This window comes from Elephantulus edwardii, unplaced genomic scaffold (genome assembly GCF_000299155.1).
Source record: "Elephantulus edwardii isolate Elephantulus edwardi_28Jun2011 unplaced genomic scaffold, EleEdw1.0 scaffold00049, whole genome shotgun sequence".
Taxonomy (NCBI): Eukaryota; Metazoa; Chordata; class Mammalia; order Macroscelidea; family Macroscelididae; genus Elephantulus; species Elephantulus edwardii.
This window is the reverse complement of record NW_006399799.1, coordinates 1,351,233-1,378,187: the sequence shown is the minus strand read 5'-3', so window position 1 is coordinate 1,378,187 and position 26,955 is coordinate 1,351,233. Positions and strand designations below refer to the sequence as shown.

The following is a 26,955-nucleotide window of genomic DNA, read 5'->3' as shown; positions in this document are numbered from 1 at the left end:
AGTCTGCTACCACTCATAGCAACCCTGTCAACAATAGATCAGAACATCGTCTTATCCTGTCCCCTCTTCACAAGCTCCACCATGCCATTGTTATAGTCACTGTTAAACTTTAATTCTTTTGTGTGCTCTAAATTCTCTCTATTTTTTTCTTCCATTTTTTTCTATTTGTTTATCTTGGTCTATGCTCTGCTGCATACTTTCCTCAAATGTTTATTGATTCTAGTCACATTTGAGAGTGAGGCAGTAGAAATCTTGCCTGTGAGTTGTCTGTCTATATGCAGGGCTCGTGCACCAAGACACTTAGTCACATTGGAGAATGAGGCAGTAGAAATCTTGTCTGTATATATGCAAGGCTAGTACACCAACACACTTAGTCACATTTGAGAATGAGACAGTAGAAATCTTGCCTGTGAGCTGTCTGTACATATGCACAACTAGTGCACCAACACACTTTGCATTCAACTGGCCAAGTGCGAATCACATTACAACAAATTGGGACTCCTTGTCTTCATTGAATTTACACCCCTAGATAATCCCTAGGGGAATTATCACTGGCTTCTGGGCAAGAGATAATCCTCCAAGTCTCAGTGCTCAATGTAATGAATGTTTATCCATCGTTTCCATAAATTTTCAGGCACATTGGCCAACTCTCCTTCATTGTCTAGCTCTTTCTAACTGTGGCCTTCAAGAGGTCTTTTTTCAGGGGAAGATAATCCTTTCTGATTGAAAAGCCCCTCTGGCCAGCTGGTGACATCAGCTTCAGGGCCTCGCTCTCATTTACCTTCCATATACACCAGAAGGGGAAACAAAAACGAATAAAAGAAAAAAACAACAGTTGTCACTGAGTCTGTTTCAACTCTTGGCAGCCCCATGTGTGTCAGACAAGACCTGTGACCTTTGCTCCATTGAGTTCTCTCAATAGCTGGGTTTTCCCCAATTATTTTTTTCCCCCAGATGCCTCTGGGTAGACCCAAACCTGTCAAAGCAACTAAGTCCTTTAATCAGTTGCACCATATAGGGACTCCACGCATACACAGCACTCAAAAACTCATTGCCATTCAGTTGGAACTAACTCCTAGCTGAGCCTCTAGGGGATTTTCAGAAGCTGTAAATGACCAGAAGATTGCTCATCCTTCTCCCTTGAAGTAACTATACACCAGCTCTGTTAATCTACACTCTATCAGTGCATCCACTTCTCCCTCTCCATTGTGTCTGCCTGAATCTAGACCATTTCTTAGACAGTTGTCCTCACTGGTCTCCCACCCTTACGCTCCTTTTCCATTCTCCACAATGTAGGGAGAGTGAACTTCCACAACCCCGATATGCATCTCAGATTTGCTGGCTCAGAAGCTATAACAGCAGCCTCCTCTCCAGGGTAAATTCTGCAACCTAACTTGCCGTATCCCCTCAGGATGTGGCCCCTTATTCTTAGCTCCCACAGATTTTATAGTCAAGCTAAACTGAAATGCTTTTAATGTGCCATATAGGCCACATTCTCTTGTCTCTCTCTGCTTCTTAGCACAGGTTATCCATCTACATGCGACAATTTTCTTCATCCTACTTTGCCCACTTAGCCCTGGTTGACCTCAGACTTCCTCACTGTGAGGTTCTAGATGGTGAATTCTTTCAGGAATCCTTCGCTCCCTCACAAGACTAAGTAGGGGATGCCGCAAATACAAGCTCCACGCTTTGTTATGGATGATATACGTTGTTGTTGTTGTTGTTGTTGTTAGAGGTCGTCAAGTTGACTGTGATTCATAACAACTCTCTAAACAATAGATCTGAACCTTGCCCTAGCCTGTGCCGTCTCTGTCATCTCTAAAATACACACAGTGATTGCCACAGTGTACTCTTGTGTGTCAGGAAGTATAAGGATTGCACAGTGTAGGACAGGGTTCAGATCTACTGGTGATAGGGTCACTATGAGTTGTACTCGACTCTACGGCACCTAACAACAATGACATGACTACAGTCATTGTGTCGATCCATCTCGTCAAGAGTCTTCCTCTCCTATGCTGACTGTCCACCTTTCCAAGTATGATGTTTTTTTTCCAAAGACCAGCCCTCCTAACAACATGCCCCAAATTTGTGAAAGACAGCCATACCATCCCGGCCTCTAAGGAGCACCCTGTGCTTTCTTCAAGACAAAGGCATTTGTGCTTTTGACAGATAGTTGTTAGGTGCCATCGAGTCAAGTATGACTCATAACGATCCTGTGAACAAAAGATCTGAACCCTGTTCTGTCCTGCACCATCCTCACACTTCCTGACACACAAGAACCCATTGTAACGGTCACTACATCAATCCATCTAGTTGAGGGTCTCCCTCTCCTTCACCGACCCTCCACCTTTCCTAGAATCATGTCTTTCTCCAAGGAATAGTCTCTCATAGCAACATGCACAAAATATGTGATGTGAAACTCATCATTCTTGCCTCCAAAGAGCACTCTGGCTGCATCCTCTCCAAGAAGTATTTGTTTGTTCCTTTGGCCATCCACGGGATGTTCAGTGCTCTTCTCCAGCACCACAGCTCCAAGACGTCAGTCATTCTTCTGTTGTCCTTATTTATTGATGGCATATGTTTGCCTGTATTCCCAGTTTACTGAAGTGCCATGGAGTATCCTTGCTTCCTACTGTCTTTCTAGTGCCTATGGCAAGTTCAGTACTGAGTATATATGTCTGGAATGGTAGGAAGGATGGCAAGCTCATGGTTGTCACTTTCGGGGCATATTTACCTCCACAGGACTTCTGTCCTGTGCTTAGAGGCAGCTGAGATTTTTCTCCTTTGTCAGATCAGCCTTCCGTGTGGATATCTACTTGATGCCCACTCTGACCAAATACACTCATTATTCCAGTTCAGAATGTTTCTGCTCAGAATCGGTTTATATTGCTCCCTGATGACTAAGTCCAAATACCATGGATACTTCAAGACCTCTATGTTCTCTCATCTCAAGCCTGGATCAGAATAAATTTTAAATTAGGTATTGCTTTGGGGAACAAGGAAGAAAGGGGGTGTGTGGAATCTATGTAGCAAATGTCTCCTCTGTGAGCAGGATATTGGGCTGAACATTTTACATACATCGCTTCATGTAATCATCACCACAATCCTCGTGAGTCTTAGTCCTGTTTCACAAATAAAGAAGCAGAGACACAAACTAACTAGACCACAATGATTTGAACCCAATCTGAATCTCACTTCAAGAATCTCCAGCTCTTAAGTCAAGATCAAAAGTACTGTTTTCAGAAAAGCAAATTTTTTGGGGGGGTGGGGGAAGAATCAAAGAAGTACTTAAATAATTACTTCATTTTTCTCAGCCCAAGTACTGCAGCTCTGATCCTTACACCCACTCCGTACCTAGGGGGAAAGGGGCCCACTTCAGTGTGTCATTCCTTTTTGCAGAGACTTTTGGAGTTAAGACAAGCCCACGGAGGCACCTGCAGTGCCTGCTGTGAAGATAAGAAAGCCAGACGGGGCGTTGGGTGGGGTGGGATGGGGTGGTGTGGTGTGTTGAGATTGATGTGCTGAGTCAGGCATGGCAACCCTCAACCCAGTCTCCTCCTCCCATCTCACCTGACCTCCTAGAGCTGAGGAAGTTAGCCTGGTAATTAGGAGTTCACTGAGAAGTGATCTGAATTCTCAGATGATTTCCAGCACTCATCCGTGTGTTTGTGTCTCCTTGCTGGCAGTCCCCTGTGGTGGGGACATCACCTCTCCCAATGGCACTGTGTACTCCCCGGGTTTCCCCAGTCCGTACACCAGCTCCCAGGACTGTGTTTGGCTGATCACCGTGTCCATTGGTCATGGCATCCGCCTCAACCTCAGCCTACTGCAGACAGAACCCACCGGAGACTTCATCACTGTCTGGTAAGACCAGGTGGCTTGTCAATAGTCAATTATAAAGTTAGCTGGGTTCTGAAGTGGGTTATCCGTCTGTTTTTGCAGAAAACCAAGAGGTGAATGTACCTAAAATAGATGCCAGCCTCCTGGATTTCAAAAAGACATGGACAGTGCTCTCTTTTGACTCTTGAGAGAGGGTGGTGGTTCCCAGCCTGGGATCTAGGTCCTTCTGAAAGATCGACAAAAGTGCCTGTGGGCATGTGAATGGGGATGGGGTGGATGTAAAGACTGTTCTGGTATTGGCAGAGTCTAATCTCAACTTCTGCATTTATTAAGGATAAGCTACTACTTTAGGGTGGAATTTCATGAATCCCCACTGGTCATTTCCTGTACATGAATAGCTGTGAATTTGTGCTGCCCCACCAAACGTTCTGCAGCGATGAAAATGTTTTCTCTCTGTGCTGCTCAATATAACAGTCACTGGCTAACTAGTACTTGAATATAGAAACTGTGGAGCTTATTTTAGACTTATTTTAATTTAAATGTAAATAGCCCCACTGACTAGAAGCTACCAAACTGGAAGCTAACAAGGTTTTGTTAGACTAGATTGAATTCATTTTAAAATAAGACTATGGGTTACTATTTTCATAAATTATAAATTATTAAATGCATGTCTTTTTTAACAATTTCTCCTGAACCACTGGGTTTTTGGTCAAAAAGATGACTTTGAGATTCCTTTGGTTAGAAGTTACTGCCATTTTGAGAGTGACCATTACATAAAGTAATCGTGTTTTCCTTCCAAAATTCCCAGGCCTGAATAACATTAACCCCACTGCCCTAGATTAATTTACAGATAGTACCTTGGAACAGGTAGGAAAGACTAGATATTATCCCAAGAAGGAGACTAAAAGACAGTATAGGGGTGGGGGTGGGGGTGTGGGAGTGTGTGCGCGCGCACATGTGCACGTGCTTCTTCAGGAACAAGGAAAGGCATGGATATCAGCATGAGCTCTTCCAGTACCTTTTCTCCAGCCCTGCCCTAGCTTTGCTCCAGGATACCTACTTCTTGACTGAAAGCTTTGTACCAGGAGCTTATTTGGGGAGATTAGATATATGATAAGGAGAGACATCAACACAATTCCATTCCTTTTATTGAAGCCTGTTGGGAAAAATCAGACAAAAGTGTTAGGACACTGAAGGAAGAGAGAGTTGACACAGGAGTAATCACAGGTACCTACACTAGGTGGTCGGTGATGGCGTAGGCAACCTTGGTGACTTGTGACTTACCAGAACCTTTATTCCCTTCCCCCATGCAGGGATGGGCCACAGCAGACAGCTCCACAGCTTGGAATCTTCACCCGTAACTTGGCTAAGAAAACTCTATACAGCTCATCCAACCAGGTCCTGCTCAAGTTTCACCATGACGCAGCCATGGGTGGGATCTTCGCCTTAGCCTTCTCTGGTCAGTATTGAAACCTGGCCTGGTGTACAGAGTCAAGCTCTCATATAAAGGCTGGACTAGACTCCTGGCCCTTCCGTCCACTAGGATGTAACTTTGGATGAACTAGATGTATCAATGTATGTGAATGCTCTCTGCCTAGGGTTCCATAATTCTCAGCTCACCTGCTCTTCTCCATGACCAAGGAAGAGAGGCGCTCTAGGCAGATCCTTGAGGCCACATCCAAGCTCAAATACACCAGGATGAGGCTGCCCGTCTTGCTTTTTCACATCGGTACACTGGCTGAGCTGTCACTTAATTTGTCCCATCTTAACACCTTCTTAGAAATCTCTCCACCTGAAGGACTCTGAATACCACTTTCAACATCACAGTGAGGACAGGACAATTTGTGCTCGGAGATTGCAGATAGAAAGAGGGACAGGAATGATCCAAGTTAATTTTGTCTGTCTCAACAATCTGTATTCTAAGAGTCCAAGTTAATGGACCTGGAAATTATTTCCTCTTGTTTATTCTGGTGGACAGTGCACAGACAATGTATAGAAAGTTTTCTATGGGCTTGTAGCCATATGTAGAATAATCCTACCAACTTAAAATGTACACAGTATTATACATATTTGAGCTGGAAATCATGGAAGTTGGACTTTATTTTTGGTTTTACCTTGAACTGGGTGTATGATTTTTTAACAGATTCCTTCCCCACTTGACACATTCTGTCAAATAAGATGTTTGAAGTTTGTGACCTTAAAGAATTCTGTGAATGCCCTTAGGTGGTGTTAACAGTAATGTACTTGGAGGCTAACCAAAATGCTGGCAACTCAGCTCTACTCAGAGGTACCTCAGAGAAAAGTCCTGGTGATCTACTTTCAAAAAATCCAGCCATTGAAAACCCTCTACCCTGACAACCATGGGGTCATCATGAGTTGTATTCAGCTCACAGCAAATGGTTTGGAGTTCTGTGAACAAATAAGGCAAAAATGTTTACTTCCATTTCACAAATACCAAACAGATGCCCAAGAAAGGCTTTGTCTAAATTACATGGATAGAAATGTGAACAGAATTAAATTTTCTCAGTAGCAGTATCTGGTGCTGTTATATTATATGTGCCTTTATAGACACTTGAACACACCCAGTTTTAGCCTTCAGAAGAGATTATAATATAGTCACTGGAAGAGTTAGAAAGAAATAGTAATATAAAAAGTATAGACAGTTCTGCCCACCATCCCCTCAAGATGAGCAGGACATAGGAGATGAGCCTTCACCCCCCCCCCCTTGGTGCCCTCAGGTCCCATGGCCCTTTTGGTGGGCACACCTCTCACCCCGTGGATAAGATTCAAATTATAAGTCTCTTCATTTGCTTTGTATGCTGGACAGTGAAGAGCGAAGATAGAAGAAGTGATGCGTTTAAACTGTTGTTGACAAAGAATGTAGCGAAGACTATGGAATATATTTGGAACTACCGAAGAACAACCATGTTGAGAATATAATGGCCTGTATCAGGCATACCTTAGTCTTTAGTCTGACATCATTGCTCTTTAGCACTCTTAAGAGGCTCTTGATAGCAGATTTTCCCAATGCAACTCTTTTGACCGAGGGTGTTGCATGTGGACCCAAGCAAGATGAAATCATTAACAACCTCAGGAGTTCCCCCCCACCCTATCTATCCTGATGCCACCTATTGACCCTGTTGTTGTTGTGTATTGTTGAGTCAGAACTGACCCATAGCTGACCTTCCAGCGGGTTTTCAGAGGCAGTTAATTGCACGAGAGGAGATTGCGCAGCCTTCTTCGACAGAGCAGCTGGTGGATTCGAACTGTGTGCTTTGAAATTGCAGTGCAGCTTCTTGCCTAACTAGGCCACTAGTGGTGTGAATTTTTGTTTTCTTAATATTATAATACAATCTTTATTGAAGACTGCAGTTCTTGATCTGCAGCAAGTGCTTCAAGTCCTCCTCAGTTTCAGCGAGCAAGGTTGAATTATCTGCATAACACAGGTTGTTGATGCCTTTGCATTCTGGTGCTGCAGAAGAGTGTTAAACCATGGAGTGCTAAGAGAACAAACATGACTGTCCTGAAGAAAATGAAACCAGGTTCCTTCTTGGAAACAAGGATTTTAAAGCTCCTGCTCACACACTTGGGGCATTTTGTCGGGAGGGGCCATTCTTGGAAAAAGACTTCATGCTTGGGTGAGTAGAAGGGTCAGCACATGAGAGTAAGACTCTGAATGAGATGGATTGACACAGTGGCTGTGGCAAGGGGGTCAAGTGAGTCAGAGGCAGTGAGATTGGCTCAGGCTAGGGCCGGATTCAGAGCCATTGTTCATAGGGTCACTGTGTATCATGGCCAACTCTATAACAACACATGCAACAACCTATATCCACAGAGTCACTGTTCAAAAAAGAATTGCCTGACACAATCCATCTCAGGAAGTAGCATATGATAAAGAACCAATGGTGGTGAAGGAAGAAGTTCAGTTGGCACTGTTATTGTTGATGTTGTATATGCCGTCAAGTTGACTGCAACTCATGGCAACCCTATCCTCATTACCCCAGTTACTGTGTAAATTCATGTCATCGGGGGTCTTTCTCTCCGGCACTGTCTTTCCACCCTTCCAAGTATGATATCTTCTCCTGGGACTGGTTCCTCCTGGTAACATGCCCAAAGTATGTGAGATGGAGCTCCAAAGTCCTTACATCCAAGGAACAGCTTGGTTTCACCTTCTCCAGAACATACCTGTAAGTTCTCTTGGCAGTCCATGGTATGTTTAATACTCTTTCAGTATCACAACACAAAGGCATCAATTCTTCTGTCATCCTTGGTCACTGTCCAGTTGTCTGATGCATAACAAATAATTGTGAAGATCATGGCTTGGATCAGGCACACCTTAGTGATACTGAGGCATTAGCAAACTGATAGGATTGATGGGATACCAGTTGACATGTTTCAGCTATCAGATGCAGCCCTGAATGTGTTCACCAATCTGTGTCCAGAAATTTGAAGGATAGATACTTGGCCAACTGACTGGAAGAGATCAATATCTATTCCTATTCCCAAGAAAGATGGCCCAACAGATGTGAAAATTATCAAACTATATAATATCACATGGAAGTAAAATCTTGCTGAAGATCATCCAAAATGGATAAAACAGTGCATTGACAGAACTGCCACAAGTTCACGCTGGGTTTAGAAGAGGCCATAGTACCAGGAATATCATTACTGATGTCAGGTGGATCCTGGCTGAAAGCAGAGAATGCCAGAAGAATGCCTATTTGTGTTTTAATGACCCTGTATAGTCATTTGACTATGTGAGTGATCACAAACTATAGCTAACATTGAGAAGAATAAAAATCCCAGAACACTCAATTGTACTCATGCAAAACCTATACTTAGACCAAGAAGCTGTTGAGCAAGGGAACACTGTGTAATTTACAATCAAGAAAGCTGTGTATCACTGTTGTATCCTTTCTTTATGTCTATTCAATGTGTATTACACTGAGAAAATTATCTGAGAAGCTGAACTTTATGAAGAAGAATGTGGCATCTGGACCTGAGGAAGACTCTTCAACAACCTGCATTATGCAGGCCACACAACCTTGCTTCCTGAAAGCGATGAGGACTTAAAACACTAACTACAGAAGATCAAAGACTACAGCCTTCGATGTGGATTACATCTCAACATCAAGAAGAATAAAATCCTCACCTCTGGGCCAATAGGCACAATCATGATAGAGAAAAGATTGAACTTGTCAATGGTTTCATCTTGCTTGGATCTACAAACACCCTTGGTACCAGCAGTCAAGAAATTAAAAGATATGTTTCATTGGGAAAAAATCTGCTGTCAAGGACCTCTCCAAGGTGTTATGGGATCCCTTTAAAGACTAAGGTGCACCTGATTTAAGACATGATGTTTTCCGTTACTTGCTATGCATCTGAAAACTGACGATAACTAAGGATGACAGAAGAAGAATTGATGTTTTTGAGTTGTAGTGTTGAAGAAAAATACTGAATATCCCATGGACTGCCAACAGAACAAACAGTTATGTCTTGGATAATGTGCAGCAGGGGTGTTCCTTAAAGACAAAGTTGGTAAACCTTCCTCTTACATACTGTGGAAATGTTGTTAGGAAGGTCCAATCCTTGGAAAAGGTAATTATGCCTGAGAGGGTGTGGAGGGTCAGCAAAAGCGACGAAGATCCTTATCAGGACAGTTTGACATAATAATTGTAGCAGTGGAAGTTGGCATAGCACAGGGCAGGGTTCAGATCCATTGTTCATAGGATTTCTATGAGCAGTATTCCACTTGCGGACACCTAGCAACAAAAACAATACCAAAAATCAAACTCATTGCCATGCAGTTGGTTCTTACTCACAGTGACCCTCCATCAGGTTTTGAGAATCTGGCTCTTAGTGGTGGCAGACTGTTCCTCTTTCCCTTCAGAGCTGCTGGTGGATTCTCATTGCCTGAGACTCTCAGCCTTTGGTTTAATGGTGGAGAGTGAAACATGCTACCAGCTTGCATCCAGAGCCATAAAGTACTCTTGGAATATTCAGGATTGGCCTTTGGTTGCTAAATAGACCTTCATAATTTATGACACTTTAAAGGGAGTTCTCATGGTGTACTGGGTCAGAAACCAACCCAAGGGCACATGTTTCTAATCCACGATCTGATCCTTGATAGAAAGATAGGCAGTCTCCTCCTGTGTGATGTATTGTCTTTGAAAACCCACTAGAGGGTCAGCTATCAGCTATGAGTCAGTTCCTACAAGACAGGACATAACAATATGTAAGTTTATGGTTTGTAGAGGTATTAGATTTTCATTTTGATAGTCAGTGTTTTCCTTTAAAGTTTGTATGAGTTTTTGGTTTTGTCTAAAATTGGTTTTACCTTACATTTTCAGTCTCAGGGTAGCCTTTAAATCTTCTAAGATATTATTAATTTTCTAGAAAATATCACTAAAAGGAAATCTCTACTTAAATAACAGCCTGAGTGTCACCAGAGCTACCTCAGTTGCAGAATTTACAACTTTCAATCCATAACAAAAAAGGGCATATAACAAAACACAACTATAATGGATATGGTGAGTGCCATCGAGTTAGAACAAACACATAGTCTCACCTTCCGGTAGGTTTTCAGAGGCAATAAATCACACAGAAAGAGATTGCCCATCCTTCTTCCACAGAGCCGCTGGTGGATTCGAACCACATGGCTATAGGATTGCAGAGCAGCTTCTTACCCCTAGGCCAACAGACCACTTAAATCTAAGACATTTCCTTTTCTAGAAAACATCAATAAAAAGAAAGTTTTTCTTAAATCCAGCCTAAGTACTTTCTATTTTGTAGTCATAGGACTTACAACACATGTTTTGAAAGGATCTAATTCAGTCTGTAACAAAAAGGGTACAACAAAACAAAAACTGGAATGGAAGTAATGAGATGTGAAAAAATTCGACCAACATCAACAACCAACCTGTGCAGAAATTGTTTAGTGGAAATCTAAACCATTGTATAAACCTTCACTGGAAACAGAAGAAAATGCTATAAGAAAGAATGCGATATACAATTGCTCACAGTGGCCGTTGCTGAGCTGACTGGAGTCTTAAAATAAAGCAACTCCCACCTACCAGTTAATCTGGCTTAAACCACATTGGTACCCATCCCTATGGGAAGGAAGGATATGAGGGACAAACTGAAGAGTGTTAAGTGTATCTCACCCTTAGAGTTCTCATAACAGAGCAGGTACAGTATAATTCCATCAATATAATGACAGAGTGTGTGTGTGTCTATTAAAATTAGAAGAAAATACACCAAAACATTAACAATGGTTGTGTCTAGGTAAAGGAATTCCAGCAGTTTTATGTTGTTACTTCTCAGTATTCCATAGCTTTTAGCATCAAGCAGAGTTTCACAGTACTTTTAAAGATGAAGTAGAAAATGATCCCAAACAAAATAGTAACCACAAAATATAAAATTCTCAGGCTGTATTTAAGCAGAGATATTATTATTATTGATCTTTTCTAGAAACATTAAGTGTGTCTTAGAAGTTTTAAAGGTTACCCTGAGGCTGGGAATGGAAGGTGTACGGAGAAAACCTATAAAGTAAAACACTGATAGTTTAACTAAATAAAAATTTAATGCTTCTTCAAACCATGAAGTACCATAAACTATGAAAATATATTTAACAAGCAAAGGTCAATCCTAAATATTCAGAATTCTTCAAATGGAAAATAAGGGCAAAGGATTCAGACAATTAAATAGAGAAATAAATACAAGTTGTCTGGTAGCATATGAAAATGTTTAACCTAACAGACTTTCAAATGCCAATTAAAAGAAAATATAACCACCTTATACGTTTATCAAATTGACAAAGATTAAAATCGATGACTCTCTCCCCACTGTGCGTCTCAGTTCTGTGACAGCAAGGACCTAGTCTGCTTTACTTACTCTGTGTCATCAGCACCTAATGCTATTAACCCCTTAAAAGAGAATCATTACATGAAGTGCACAGGGGAAAAAAAAATATCTGCACTCAGTGTTGGAGAAACTGTCATACTGCTGATGGGATACATCAGAATGAATTTTTCTGGAGACCCAAATGCAAGCATGTATCACATTCAAGAGCCCTGGAGGCACAATAGTTAAAAGTCTTTGGCAGCGGTTTGAGCCCACCCACTACTTCCAAACATCCACATGAGATGTTAGCATATATAGAAAAAGAGAAAGAAGAGAGGAAGCAGAAACCACAGTATCTAGTTTTAAATTACTTTTGAGGTTTGTGTGTGACATATAATGCATTATAAATTTTTCCAATTTAAAATAAAGGGAAATAGGCTGCAGCCATCATCTTTACACAGAACATCTGGTTTTCGGGAATGGATTCCTGACATTTAGCAGGGGATGCTTGTTCTTCAGAAAGGTCATAAACTTTAATCATTTCTAGTTTTGTGAGGTGGTTTTTTTTTTAAGAAAGAGAAGATACAGAAATGCCCAAAGGTGCATACATAAGGATGTTCTTCTCCATTTTCTTTTAATTTGCCAAACTTTGGAAAGCTAAATGGTTAACATCAGAATATCTGTAAAATGAATTATAATCGGTCCATATAATGAAATCCTTCCGTGTCGTTCTGTCATATTTTTGGAACAGTATAATTAAAAGAGAAATTCTGGCAATATATTATGTAAGTGCACAGGATCAATATGAATTATAAAATGTATGGTGCAAATTTTGTAAGATAAGAATATATATACAAAGAACTCTTAAGAATTTATAATAAAGGGTTAACAGTGATCATCTCTAATCACTGATGCTTAAATATTTTGTGTTTTCACCAAAAATCTCAGATTTTATTATAATGGATTACATTTGTCATTTTTTTTAAAAAAAATCCATTTTTAAAAGAAGAGGTTCAGGCTTTTGTGTATTTTTTTAAATAATAGTAACAACAGTGGTGACTGTGGTGCCAGCTAACATTTTTTAGCACTTAGCTGTATGCCAGGTAAGGAATAAAAGCCAAGTGTTGAGCCCACACTGAACTCTGCCTGGTAACGCCGCCCCACAGCCAAATGAGTACCATCCGCCCTCTGCGCTGCGGGATGCATTCCAGTTCAGACAATCCACTGGAACCAGAGTGTTTGGCCTAAGGTCAGGAGGTGAGCAAGCTGACTTCTGTGGGGGTGCTCACATAAGGCACACACAGTATTTAGAGGCTATGGAGTGGAAGACTCGGAATGGGAGGCAGCCAGACCTGGATTCAAATCCTGCCTGTGCCACCTAACTCCCTATATGACCTTTCAGAATGTTAGCTTCCTCCTAAGCACACGATTTAGGAGGCACTCCACAGGGAGATGTAAGAATTTAATGTGCCTGGAGTTGGAAACAACCCAAAGTGCCCATCAACAAATGAATGGCTAGAGAAGCTCTGGTATATTTACACAATGGAATACTACACTGCACTGAAAAACAAGGAACTCGTGAAATATACAAATGCTGGGTGAAATATCTCCATCACAAAAGGACAAATACTGCATAGGACCTCTGTTGTAAAATGGGACTGACATCGGGGTTGAGGGAAGACTGAGAAAGAGGGGATAAATAATGTATACTGCAGCATTGAAACAGATGAGGGAGAGAACTGTTTAAAAGGGATATATGATTAGGTATTATTATCATGACAGGAGCCCAGAATGAAGGCTGTGGAGTGAGTGGACTTAGGGGGAGATATTGTATAACAATGAAAGAATTTTTCTTTTCTTTTTAAAAGAGAAGAGCAAATTGGGGTAGAGGACGTAGACAGGGAAAAAAGCACAACAATGAATGACTAGAAACCCTAAGTCTCTGTAAACATTCATTAAAATTATTTTAAAAAAAAAACACTCCACTAAAAAGAAAATAAGAATTAAACATGCCTGGTGTGGAAGTGCCTGACACACAGTAGGTGCCCAGTGTTCCCTCCCCTCCCCTTGTGCTATCATCCATCTCACTGTCTTCTTCCTTATTAGTTTAAACATGTGGTTTCCGAGTTTTGCATCAAAGACAAACAAGAGATAACAACAGATACGAAGAATAATACTTGTCTTAACTTACCCTGTGCGAGTTAATATTTGTTGTGTAGTGAATGTTGTCCATACCATCACATCAGAATCAACTCATAGCCGACCCTCTAGCGGGTTTGCAAAGGCTGTAGAAGATTGTCCTTCTTTCTCCCTCAGAACAGAGGGTAGATTCGAGCTAAGTACTTTTGAGTTGGTAGCACAACTCCTTTCCATTAAACCACCAGAGCTCCCTGTGCAGTGAATGGGATGAGAAAGTGAAGAATTAAATAACTAAGTGCCTGATTATACAAATGGTGTTCTTACACTGACTTTTCCTTTTTTTATCTTTCCAGCTTATCCACTCACCAAATGTCCTCCTCCAACCATTCTCCCCAATGCCGAAGTTGTCACAGAGAATGAAGAATTCAACATAGGTAAGGAAGGAAGGGGGGAAAGTTGCCTCCTAGGAAATTCCAACTCATGATGACCCTTTACTCGTCAGCATAGGTGCCGCTGCCTTCCAAGCCATCCAGCCCTTGAACTCTTGGGTGGAGAGGGAGATGGCTCACCTCTCTTCAGTCTGTGGAGAGAAGCCTTAAGCTCAGTGCGAGGGAGTGGGTATTCTGTCAAGCAAGTTTGTACTCAAAATATATACTTCCTTTTTTTCTCTTTTTCTTTTCTTTTTTCAGTTGTTATTTGTGTGAAAGTTTACAAAGCGTGTTAGTTTGTCATTCAGTCGTTTTACGACTTGTTTTATATTAATTACAGTACCCCCAATGTCTGACCATCCCCTTATGGAGTATTGATTGCCCTTCCCACCCCTTCTCTCATCTTGTTAGACATCGATTACCTACTTACTCATTTTTACTGCTCTCCCCTCCCTTCCCATCCCTAGAAATCATCCAAGAATTGTTCTGGAAACCTTAAGCTTATTATCATGGTCTTATACAATATTTGTCATTTTGTGACTGATTTATTTCACTCAGCATAATGTCCTCTAGATTCACCCACATTATACCGTGTTTGGAGAATAGGACTCCATTATGTGAATGTACCATCGTTTCTTCATCCGTTTGTCTACTGATGGGCACTTGGGTTGCTTCCATCTCTTTGTTTTATAAATAATACTGTGGTAGATATCAATGTGAATATGTCATTTTATGTTGCAGCTGTTGCTTCCTTGGGGTATATACCGAGTAGTGGGATTGCTGGTCAAATAAACCCTTCCTCTTACCCTTAGCTCAGAAAGCGGTTTGCTTTTGTGATTAAAGTCAGTATGTTTTGGGAAAGAAATCTGTGCAAAACTATATAAAACAATTCTAGAATAAGAAAATATTCCTGCACCCAGCTGAGGCCTGCCTGTGAAAGGGTGCCAACTGTTTGGGTCATTTGAGTAAAGAAGAGTTAGTTACTTAGGTCTCAACCAGGCATGACTCCTAGTCTGCCACTTAGAGCATTGCCAGGAAGTATGTTCAAGGTACGAAAGGGTGTCCCATCAAGTCTGCCTGACTTCTCCAGAGGACTCTCATCCTCAGGACAGGTTGCCTAACTGGCAAAGTAAGCACACGCTTACTTGTGTCTCTTTACTAATATGTAATGAATTTACATATTAATTCTTCTTGTCTGCTTCTCTTATATCTTTGACAGGTGACATTGTGCGCTACAGGTGCCTCCCAGGCTTTTCCTTGGTGGGGAGTGAAATTCTGACTTGCAAACTTGGGACTTACTTGCAGTTTGAAGGCCCACCCCCAATATGTGAAGGTACTGGCACTGAGCCGCGTTCATAGTGGGCCTGGGGCTTTATTCTTAGAGCCCATGTTTTGCTCCTCTTAAGCACACCAGCTAACCATTAGCTTAGTGTCTGCCTCATTAAGTGCAAAGTCACTTGGTGGCTGTTGAAGAGCATGTGACTGACCTCTAAACCTGTTCTTAGACCTGAGGCTATGAATTGGTCAAACCAGCCGTATTTATTTCTTCTTTTTTCCAACCTGTGCATTCCTTGAGAATTTAGCACTGATAATTCATTAGAAGGAAGGAGTATTGTAATCTTGGGGATAAGGGGGCTCATACACTGACCAACCTTGCCTTACTTGAGTGTAAATCCTCTCAAAATTAATAGAGTAAACTAGACAGCTGAGAGGGCAGTTGTCCCCACTCCTGTATAATATCTTGACAGACGAGGGACTTGTTCATCAAATTGTCCCAACTAAGGTAAAAAACAACCTGAAAAGACAAGGTAATGGTGGGCATAATTCAATGGGGATTACGTTTATAAAACACAGTGTATATGAATGATCAGAAGGAGAATTGATGCCTTTGAGCTGTGGTGCTGGAGAAGAGTATTGAGAATACCATGGACTGCTAGGAAAACAAACAGATTCATCCTGGAAAGGGTTAAACCGGGTAGCTCCTTGGAGGCAAGGATTCTGAGGCTCCGTCTAACAGACTTTGGACATGTAGTGAGGAGAGACCGGTCCCTGGAGAAGGACATCATGCTTGGGAGGGTGGAGGGACTGCGCAGGAGGGGAAGGCCCTCTATGAGGTGGATTGATTCAGTGACTGGGTTAATCGGGATGGGAGTGTCAGAGACAGTGCAATTGGCACAGGACAGAGCAGAGTTTAGGGCTGTTGTACATAGGGTCGCTATTAGTCGCAAGCAACTCGACGGCACATAACAACAACAAAACATATGAATGATTGTATGAAACACAATGTGATTGAAGGAACATGTGAAACACTATGTATACGAATTTTGTTTGCAAGCCAATATAAAATAATTTTTATTAGCACAATATAACATTAAAAAGGTAGAATTTCTGCTGCAGCAAAAATTCCCAAATCTCAATTGTATTTTACAATAAATGGTTTTTTTGGTAGGGAAAAAACCCCCACAGTACTCTCCTCTCATTAGGCAGCTGACCTCGGGCGTAGTACGTACTTGTCCTCAGTTTTAACATCTGTAAAATGAACGCAGTTCTCATATATGTCAAGAGTTTTAGAACGTAAAACACTTTAGAACAATACCTGTCAATTAGTGATTGTTCAGTGCTCTCTAATACTACTAGCAGTTGTTGTTGTTGTTGTTGTTGTTGTTGTACACCATTGAGTAGGAACCAACCCATAGCTGACCCTCCAGTGGGTTTTCAGAGGCAGTTAATGACACAGAGGAGATTGCCCATCCTTTCCCCATGGAGCAGCTGATGGATTCGAACTGTGTGCCTTCAGGATTGTACCGCAACTCTTGCCACTAGGGCACCAGAGCCCCCGGCTAGTAGCGGTAGTGGTGGCGGTGGTGATGGTTGTGGTAATACTACTAGGCTGTGCAAACAGTTAGCTGACCTTTTGGAAAGCAAGAGTGGGAGGATCCAGAATAAGGATGGTTGGTGAGAAGCCTGTCTTAGAGAAGTGCAACCAGGGTTCTCCTCAGAGACAGGCTGGTGAAATTCCACCTGACAAATGTTGGGCATGCTTTGGGGCAAGACCAGTCCTTGGAAAAAGACATCATGCTGGGAATGATGGAAGGTGGGAGAGGAGAGGAAGATCACCAACAAGACGGATCGACATGGTGACTGGGACAGTGGGGTTTGAGCGTGTCAGGCGTCATGAAGGTCGTGCAGGGTCTGTTGTTCATAGGGACACCATCAGCCATACCAACTTGATGACACCTAACAACAACAACCGTGAGAAAGAGAGGAGCCACACCCCCAGAATTAAGCTGCCCCAATACATTAGGAAATTCTCCATGTGTTGGTTTCATTTGAGCTCATCCACCCACACACAAATGTTCCAGAACCCCCATGATTCACTCAGGGTCAGTTTCTCCTCCCTGCCCCTGTTTCTATGTCTGCTTGGATCCCACCCTCTCAGCTTTACTTTTAGTCCCATGCTTTCTCCTCGTTTCTCCAGCTGGGACTTTTCTCTGTTCTTTAACAACCATTTCTGTAGCAGTATCATTGACATGCCACACAAGTTACACATGCAGAGTGTACAATTCAGTGGTTTTTCTTGTAATCATGTTTTGCAACCATCATCACAGTTCATCTTAGAACATTTCATCACCCCAAAAAGAAGCTAATAGCCTGTTAGCAGTCAGTCTTTGTTTCCTTCAAATCTCTGCACCCCTAGTCCTAGTAAACCATCAGTCTAATTTCTCTCCTTATGGATTGGCTTGTTCTGGATATTTCTTGGTAATGTTGTTGTGGTTTTGTGCCATCAAGTCATTAGAACTGGCCCATGGCTAACCCTCCAGCCAGTTTACAGAGGCTGTGAGATTACCCATCTTTCGAGGAGCAGCTGGTGCATTCAAACCACATGCCTTTGTGTTGGCAGTGCAGCACCTTAACCACTAGGCCACCAGAGCACTTCTCACTGATAGAGCCATAATAAGTGATGTTTTCTGTAGCTTGTGTCTGTACTTAAATCCTTTTTACTGTCAAATAATATTACATTGTATGAATATATTAAATTTTTGTTTTTCCTACTCCTGAGTAGATAGACATTCTGGTTACTCTCTCTTTTTGCCTAGTGTGGATACTGTTGTGATGGAATCTATTCGCAAGTGTGTGATGTGTGAGCTTACAGAGCTGCCATAATACATCTAGGAGTGCAATTGCTGGGTCGTATGATAATTCTGTGCGTTACCATTTATTGATGGCTTAAATTTTCAGCAACTGTGCTGCATTTGTGCTTATTATTTCACATAATACAATAAGATAGGTGTTACGTTTCAGTGTTGGAGCTGGAGAGGCCATCACACAAAGAGAGGTAATAATGTTATGTGGCTCAAAACCACATAAATTTCTGTTAAGGGTGATGGAAGTATTTGGAAACAGATAGTGTTGATGGTTTGCACAGAATGATGAACATAATAAATATCACTGAATGGTCTGTGTAAGAAAATGTTAAAATGACAAATGTTTTGTTACCAATGTATTTGTCAAAATTTTTTTAAATATATGGGTATTAAGACAGGCTGTACTTGGAATATTTGACTCAAAATCCCATATGGGTAAGCCAGAAGTGGGAAACAACCAGAGTGTCCATCCACAGAAGAATAGGTGAATAAAATGTGGTCTCTCTGTACAATATTTAGCTATGAAATGCTGATACACACTACCAAATAGATGGCTCTGGAAAGCACTCTGCTGAGTGAAATTAGTCTTAAACAAAAGGATAAACATTATATGATTCTATATATAGATTTCATTTCTATGAAATGCCTGGTGTAGGCAAAGAAATAGAGACAAAGGCTTAATAGTAGGTTTTCTATGGATTGGAGAGAGGAGACAGTGGGAGATTTTGTTGAAGAGGTGCTGAGTTTCTGCTTGAGGTGATGTGAAAATTTTGGAAGGGAACAGTGGCGATAACAGCAGGGTGAGTGTAATTGATTGCTGAAAAAATGGCGAAGGTGGCAAACCATTTGCTATATAATTACCACAGTAGTCTTTTTTAAAGTGACACAAAATATAGAAATTCAATTTCATGTACTTGGGCTCTGCCCATTCTTTACAAATCAAGCTTATTTTATACATGAACTTCTTTTGGATTCGGAGATGCTTTCTGCTCTCTCTTTGCAGCAGCATCTCAGAGACACTGTGGGTTCTGTTCCAGAACACAGCAATAAAGCAAACATCCCAGTAAAGTCAGTCACGCAAAGCCAAAGCTTTCAGTCTCCCAGTTCATCTAAAAGTTGCATTTACACTATACCGTAATCCAGCAAGGGTACAGTATTAAGCAAAAGTTTGAAACATTGAGAGAATTATCAACGTACTGCCCAAAGACATGAAGAGGCATATGATGGTGAGACAGTGGCACCAGCAGACTTGCTAAATGCAAGCTTGCCACAAGCCTGCCATTTAAAAAAAAACAAAAAACAAAACCCGTGTCTATAGAGCACAATAAAGCAAAGCAAAAAGGGACTATTTATGTGCATCGCCACCTACTCCAAAACCCTCACCTGCGCTAGTATGAGATTCCAAACAATTGGCCCGGCCGGAGTCCCAGCCTGACTGTAATGCTGGCACAGAACCTGAGGTCACCTTGCTCACTCTGTGGAGCAGTATAACTAGGGGTGTTGGGTCTTGTGTGGCGATGCTCACACACTGGTTATCCAGTATTTGGCTCTTGCACTAGACGAAAGTAAATGTGTTTGCTCTACTTCCATCTCCATCTCACGCACCTTGTGTCTCTCTTTCACCAAGTGCACTGCCCAACAAATGAGCTCCTGACGGACTCCACGGGCGTGATCCTGAGCCAGAGCTATCCTGGCAGCTACCCCCAGTTCCAGACCTGCTCGTGGCTCGTGAGGGTGGAGCCTGACTACAACATCTCCATCACCGTGGAGTACTTCCTTAGCGAGAAAGAGTATGACGAGTTTGAGATCTTTGATGGTAAGTGACCCCAGGGGTCCTTGTGGAACAGAGAGAGGAACACGCCTCCCCCCTTCACGAAGACGTCTTTGGGGTTGAGGAATGCTTTCTCAGATCAGGAAGGGACAATACCAAGGTTCTCACTTGGTGCCTACTTACATAAGTCCATCCGCTGGTTTCTTCTTTAGGCTGTGCCTTGAACTTTGAATCTCTCTCTAGGCCTCTGAGCAACCTTCTCAGCTGTTTACTGCTGTCCATTGGGCGCATAGACTCTTACACCAGGCCACTTTCTCCTGAACACAAACTCCATGACCAGATGTGCTGCTCACTGGGAGGATTTCCTTTCATCACTGTCTTGTTTTCTTTTTAGTTGTGATTTTAACAAAAGTTTACAGAAAACTTGTATTTTCACTCATTCTTTAATGCATATTCCCCCCCATTTCCCTTTCCCCTCCCCCAGTTTGCATCCTTTAAAAAAAACCCAAAAAACCACCACCATTCATTGTTGTACAATTGCCTCCCTTCTACCTTTCTCCCCCTCTCCCAGTCCTCTCTGCAATGTACCTCATATTCTGGACTGTTGTCATACATATAATGCCTAATCAGATATCCCTTTTCAGCAGTTCTTTTCTTCAGCTGTTCCACTGCAGTGTTCATTATCTATGCACCACTGTCTTCTAGGACCACCCTTGAGTAAGGTTTTGTAGCAAGAGGCTGTTTCTGACATAATGCATACACCAAGCCAAACCTTCTCGGCATTTTTCCTCCTGTTAGCTGATCGTAGAGAGCATTCATCGCCCACTGCCATGAGGACAAATGCATGAGCAGTGGTGAGGTATCAGGGCAACCTGGCGAGTTACAGGAGTATCTAGATCACAGCACACTTGGCCAGGGTACTTCTCTGGACCTGCTGGAGCCTGGCCCCAAATAAAGAACTTCCATTTCACATTGCTCTGGACCACTTTCAGTCTTCACTTTAAGAGTGAAAATTAGCAAGATAGTTCTTTCAAAAGTAGTCCCTGGGTAACAGAAAGTCACACATTGGGCCACTAACCAAAACCTTGGAGTTGGAGTTCACACAGAGGGGCCTCAGTAGGTAGATGTGGAAAACTACTTCCCAATCACTGAGCACAGTTTTATTCTGTCACAACTCTATTGACCATAAATTTGAACTGACTGGACAGCAACTGGTCTTATCCAGTATTGTTGATAACTGTGATAGCTTGTAATCCTGTGTTCTTCTCACCCAGGTCCTTCAGGTCAAAGTCCTCTGTTGAAAGCCCTCAGTGGGAATTACTCAGCTCCCCTGATTGTCACCAGCTCAAGCAACTCTGTGTATCTGCGCTGGTCGTCTGACCATGCCTACAATCGGAAAGGCTTCAAGATTCGGTATTCAGGTGAGTGGAGTACAAAGACCTACAGCCCCGGAGAGCCCTACCTTTCTCACTCAGAACTCCAAAATAAACCCTGGGTAGTCTCCTGGTCATGATGGAAAATCTCGGCTTTGGTATTTTCCCCACCTCCTTTTTAACTCTTCTTTCCGTCCTTTTAACCTTTTCAACCTATATGCAGAACAGATTATCCGAGAGGCTGGGCTCTATGAGTAGAAATGTGGGGTCAAGATTAGTGGACGATTTAGCAACAATCTGCATTATGCAGATGACACAACCCTGCTTGCTGAAACTGAAGAGGACCTGAAGCACCTGCTGCAGAGGGTCAAGGACTGCAGCCTCCAATATGGATTCAAGCTCAATGTCAAGAAGACAAAGATTCTCACCACTGGACCAATTGGCAGCATCAGGATGGATGGTAAAGAGATTGAGATTGTACACAGCTTTAGTTTGCTTGGCTCCACAGTCAACACTCTTGGCACCTGCAGCCAGGAAATTAAAAGGCGCATTGCCATGGGAAAGTCTGCTGTTAGGGAACTCTCCAAAGTACTGAAGAGCAATGGTGTCTCTCTGGAGACTAAGGTGCGTCTGATACAGGCCATGGTCTTCGCAATCACTTGTTATGCATCAGAGAGTTGGACAATGACCAAGGAGGATAGATGGAGAATTGATGCCTTTGAGCTGTGGTGCTGGAGAAGAGTATTGAGAATACCATGGACTGCTAGGAAAACAAACAGATTCATCCTGGAAAGGGTTAAACCGGGTGGCTCCTTGGAGGCAAGGATTCTGAGGCTCCATCTAACATACTTTGGACATGTTGTGAGGAGAGACCGGTCCTTGGAGAAGGACATCATGCTTGGGAGGGTGGAGGGACAGTACAGGAGGGGAAGGCCCTCTATGAGGTGGATTGATTCAGTGACTGGGATAATTGGGATGGGAGTGTCAGAGACAGTGAGATTGGCACAGGACAGAGCAGAATTTAGGGCTGTTGTACATAGAGTTGCTATGAGTCGCTTGCGACTCGACCGCACATAACAACTACAACAAACTCTCTTCTGCTTCTCATACCTTCAGATTTGTCTTCTGGATAAATGTAACTGTAATATACAGTAGATCAATGCCTAAAGGTGATCCTATCCTTAACACTGTTAGGCCAGCAGCAAAGAATGCGCTCTGTTTTAAACCCTGAGCCTCTCGTCTCCTCTTTGAGCTTTATCAAGTAGGCAGGATGAGATCAAAGGCCAGGTCAGTCAAACAGCTGACCAGGTTGACAATCTATAAAGGTCACAAGAATATCGCTGGAAATGAAATGAGGTAAAGACAATCCAATTTATGTGAACTCCCATCATAGGAATTACTGTCTGTGGTTAGAAAGAAAATGTGATAAGTGATTTGAAGTCCACTTTGAAACAGGGAGGGTCCAGTAAGCTGACAGCTGGGTTTTGTAAGCTTGAAGGCAGAAGTGCTTTGTCGAGGGAAATGGTGAGAGAATAAAGAGCACCAGCAGCACTTCTTTCTGCTCAGGGGTCTTCACAGCTTTTCTTATTTTTTAAGCACTGCTTGGGAGAAATTTCTAATTGGAACCTGTTTGAGGTCCTACTTGTCTCCCTGAATCTCTTCTCATGGGGTCACTGACTTCCAAGACCACCCGTTCAACAATCCTAGGGAACCCTTGGTTTCTGGGGAGGTAAGCCAGAGGAAGCTGAGGGGAACCGTGAAGAATGGATTTTGCTCAGAAGTTATTTCTCTACAGAGTCACCCCAAATTCTCCATCCCACATCCTGTGCACATAGGAGGCAGGGTTTGTCTCATGAGCCAGGTTTAGTGACCAGCTCTATCCCTAATTAACTGAATGATTACTAGACAAGTCACTGATGTTTCCCAGACCTCAAGATAAAAAAGAAACTTTGCTCTCATGGTTCTGAAATTTCTTTTTCCCTGATCAGTTTGGGAGCTGAGGGAGCTCTGGTGGCGTAGTCCGTGAGGCATTGCGCCGCTAACCGGAAGTCAGCGCCTCTCTGGTGGCTGAATCCACCAGCAGCAACACAGGAGAAAGATGGCCAGGCTCCTCCCATTCCATTTCTAGCCCCCTGGAAGGTCCACTAAGAGTTGGTTGACTCAATGACAATGAGAGACTTGACTTTGGAAGTTGAATTCGTTTCATGAACCTGAACTTAGCTGAACAACCTGTGCTGCTTTCAAGCCATAAAGGGGACCTCATACTTGATATAATTGGGTTTGCATTGGTTGGGTTGTTTGTGGTTGATTTTTTTTTTTACCACCACAATATTTTTTTTTTTTCTCTATCGCTATTCTGAGATAGCTCATTCTGGGAATTAGAAAGGGAGGAGAAAAGCAGCTTTAACAGGTTCTTAATTCATACCCTAAATTTTTCTAGTGAAAGAAGGCAAAGCCCCATAAAATTTAGGAACGTTTGCAGCCACTCATGTTTCAGTGATTGGAACCCTTCTGTGGACAAACCTGTTCTTTCTGTATCCTGCTAACTAGAAAGCTTACCTTCCTCCTTCCCTTCCTGGTTGAAACAGTCATTCCAATGTCTACATTAAGAGTCTACCATCTCATCTGATAACCAAGCATCTAGACCATTACCAGTCCTAGAGAGCAGTACTGGGCCCATCTGAGGAAGACACTAAAATCCTGAACATACCATTTAACTACATCTAAGGAAGCCCAAGAAAAACAACCAAGCCTTGCTGAGAACCTACCCACACTGACCCTGCAAATCTGGTCCATAAAAGAGCAGACAGAGGAGGAAGCCTGTCACCTAGGTCCTCATGTCACCCATGCTTCATGCTTACATGTCTTCTACTGGATGGGGCCTCCCTTCTGACCAGGACTGGTCTCCAAAATCTCGCAACGTCTTCTATCTCGGTCAAATTGCTGAGATCTTTTTATTCTTCTCCAATCCCATCTGCAGGGAAAAACTGAAGCTTTAGAAGTGCAAGGGCAAGATAAAGGGGAATAGAATAAAATGAGGCGTTTAGAAGAAGCTCTTCTGGTGTATATTTAGAGATAGGTTTGAAGCTATGGCCAATAGTGAGACCACAAGAAGAACATTTTTTCCTAGGAAAGTCACAGCACCGTCCCTAGTACACAGGTCTTTCTCCCAGCACCTGGACTCTGGTTCAGGCTCCACCATGTTTTGTGCAGTATACCGGTAAATGCAGTTTGACATCTCCCAACAAAAGTATGAGTGTCTTGAAACGGCTTTGACGTAGACACACAAGTCCAGTGGATATGTACAGGTGGCAGTCTTGTTATATTTACCACCTATTGCAACACAAGTGTAGCAGTACACACTGTAATCTGTGTGGCAGAGAATGGCCAGGTTGAGCAGGGTCCCGAGCAGGGCAAATACTCCTTTACTTCCCGTGATTGTTTTTCCCAGGATCTGCACTCTGCTTTCCATCTCGCACCAGTTTTTGTTTGTTTTGTTTCATCTTGACTAATCTGACTGGTTGTTTTTCAGTAAAACCTCTTACACCTTTCTAATGAGAAGTGGGCCTGGTGCAGGGAAGACAGGCCGTGGCTCTCAGAGGAGTGAGAAGGGATGTGAGTGAGAGACCAGCTGACATGGTCCTCTGAGCCTCCCTTTGTTGTTTAGCCTCTTACTGCAGCCTGCCCAGGGCTCCACTCCACGGCTTCATCCTGGGCCAGACCAGCACCCAGCCTGGAGGCTCCATCCATTTTGGCTGCAATGCCGGCTACCGCTTGGTGGGACACAGCATGGCCATTTGCACCCGCCACCCCCAAGGATACTACCTCTGGAGCGAGGCCATTCCCCTCTGTCAAGGTGAGCTGCACGCAGGGAGGGGGTGACGGTGGCTATGGATGCTACTCACATCCTGAACTTACCCCAACACTAAACACTTTCAAAGGTGGGTTTCCTAATTGATAACTGACCCATTCTTTCAGCAATTTATTGAGAATCCAGGTAAGTAAACAGAAATATGTAACAGTAAGGAAGCGCTACAATACACAAGAAGGAAGGACTACAACTGGAGGGTAATGCGGAGCTCAGAGTTGAAAGCACCATCTGCACCTCACTCCTCCATGTTGTTACATTGCTGTTAGGTGCCTTTAAGTCAAGTGCAACTCATCACCACCCTAGAAAAAACAGATCTGAACCCTGCCCCATCCGGCACTATCCTTATCATCCCTGACACACTTGAGCCCATTGCCGCAGGTTGAGGGTCTTCTCTTTCACCGACCTTCCACCTTTCCAAGCATGATGCCTTTCACCTCTCCTAACAACACTCCTCCATCAGTGTCCCATTTTCTCTTCTCTTTCTCACCCTCTCTCTCATAATTTTAAGTTCTTTTCTATGTCGTCAGCCTTCTAGAATTCCTTGAGAATATGTCTGTAAGTGGTTCTTCTGTCATTCTGTTGAATCTGAAGACTTGTGTCACTTTTAGGGAAGTTCTGAGAGTTTTGTTGATGATAATTTCATCCCCTTTATGTCTTTTCTCTCTGGAGCTCTGAAATTGGACCTGTTGGATTGAGCTTGCTCTTCAGTTCTTGTGTTTCATTTCAGCTGCTGTCTATGTCATTTTGTTTGTTTGACTTTGATCTATATTCTGGAAATTCTCATGTACTTTTTTCCTCTCACCCTTCTATTTAAAGCTCACTTAAGCATTCCTATAATTTTTTGTTGTTGTTAAATGCAACTCTTCCTTGTTCTTTTCATTATTTTTTTCTTTTCATTTTTTTAAAAGTATTCTATTTTGTTGAAAGCATTATGTCACTTTAACTTCCTCAACAGATTAGCAACCAGAAGTTTTTCAACTATGTATTTAATGTTTCCTAAGCGGACTTATTTTTTCCTACTTTCTTCTCTTTTTCATGCTTCTGTGGTTTTTTGGGGTTGTTTTGTTGTTTTTTCATACATGTAGTGATCTTTGATTGTTCACGTTTTAAATGAAAAGGCTGTGTTGATTTTTTTTTTCCCAAGGAGCAGATGCAGCTACCTTTGTGGGTATTATATACAAATATTTTGATCCACCAGCTGTCTCCTGTGTGTAAAAAGTTGAATTAAGTATGCAGCTGATTGAGCAGATAGTGGGGCTGCAGAATAAAAACCCTTACGTCCTGGAATTAAAGAAGCTTCACTCTGAGATGAAGCTATCATACAAAGGCAGAGTTTAATTTTTGTTGGGGTTTTTTCTCACCCTTTAATTGGGAGAGAATAGCTCTCTGTATTTTGTTTAGAGACTAGCTGCCTAGTACATCCCATGGACTGCTAGAAAAACAAACAGGTTTGTCCTGGAAAGGGTTAAACCGGGTGGCTCCTTGGAGGCAAGGATTCTGAGGCTCCGTCTAACATACTTTGGACATGTTGTGAGGAGAGACCGGT

At 42.5% G+C, this 26,955-nt stretch overlaps 1 protein-coding gene across 1 annotated transcript in view; it reads left to right on the top strand.

Moving 5' to 3' along the window:
- CSMD2 (CUB and Sushi multiple domains 2) overlaps positions 1-26,955 on the top strand; it is a 972,861-nt gene that overhangs the window by 866,991 nt on the left and 78,915 nt on the right. Inside the window, 7 exon segments of the mRNA XM_006886423.1 lie at positions 3,687-3,864; positions 5,154-5,299; positions 14,175-14,255; positions 15,469-15,582; positions 20,022-20,210; positions 21,440-21,586; positions 25,206-25,394. Of these exon segments, the coding sequence (XP_006886485.1) occupies positions 3,687-3,864; positions 5,154-5,299; positions 14,175-14,255; positions 15,469-15,582; positions 20,022-20,210; positions 21,440-21,586; positions 25,206-25,394 (1,044 nt within the window).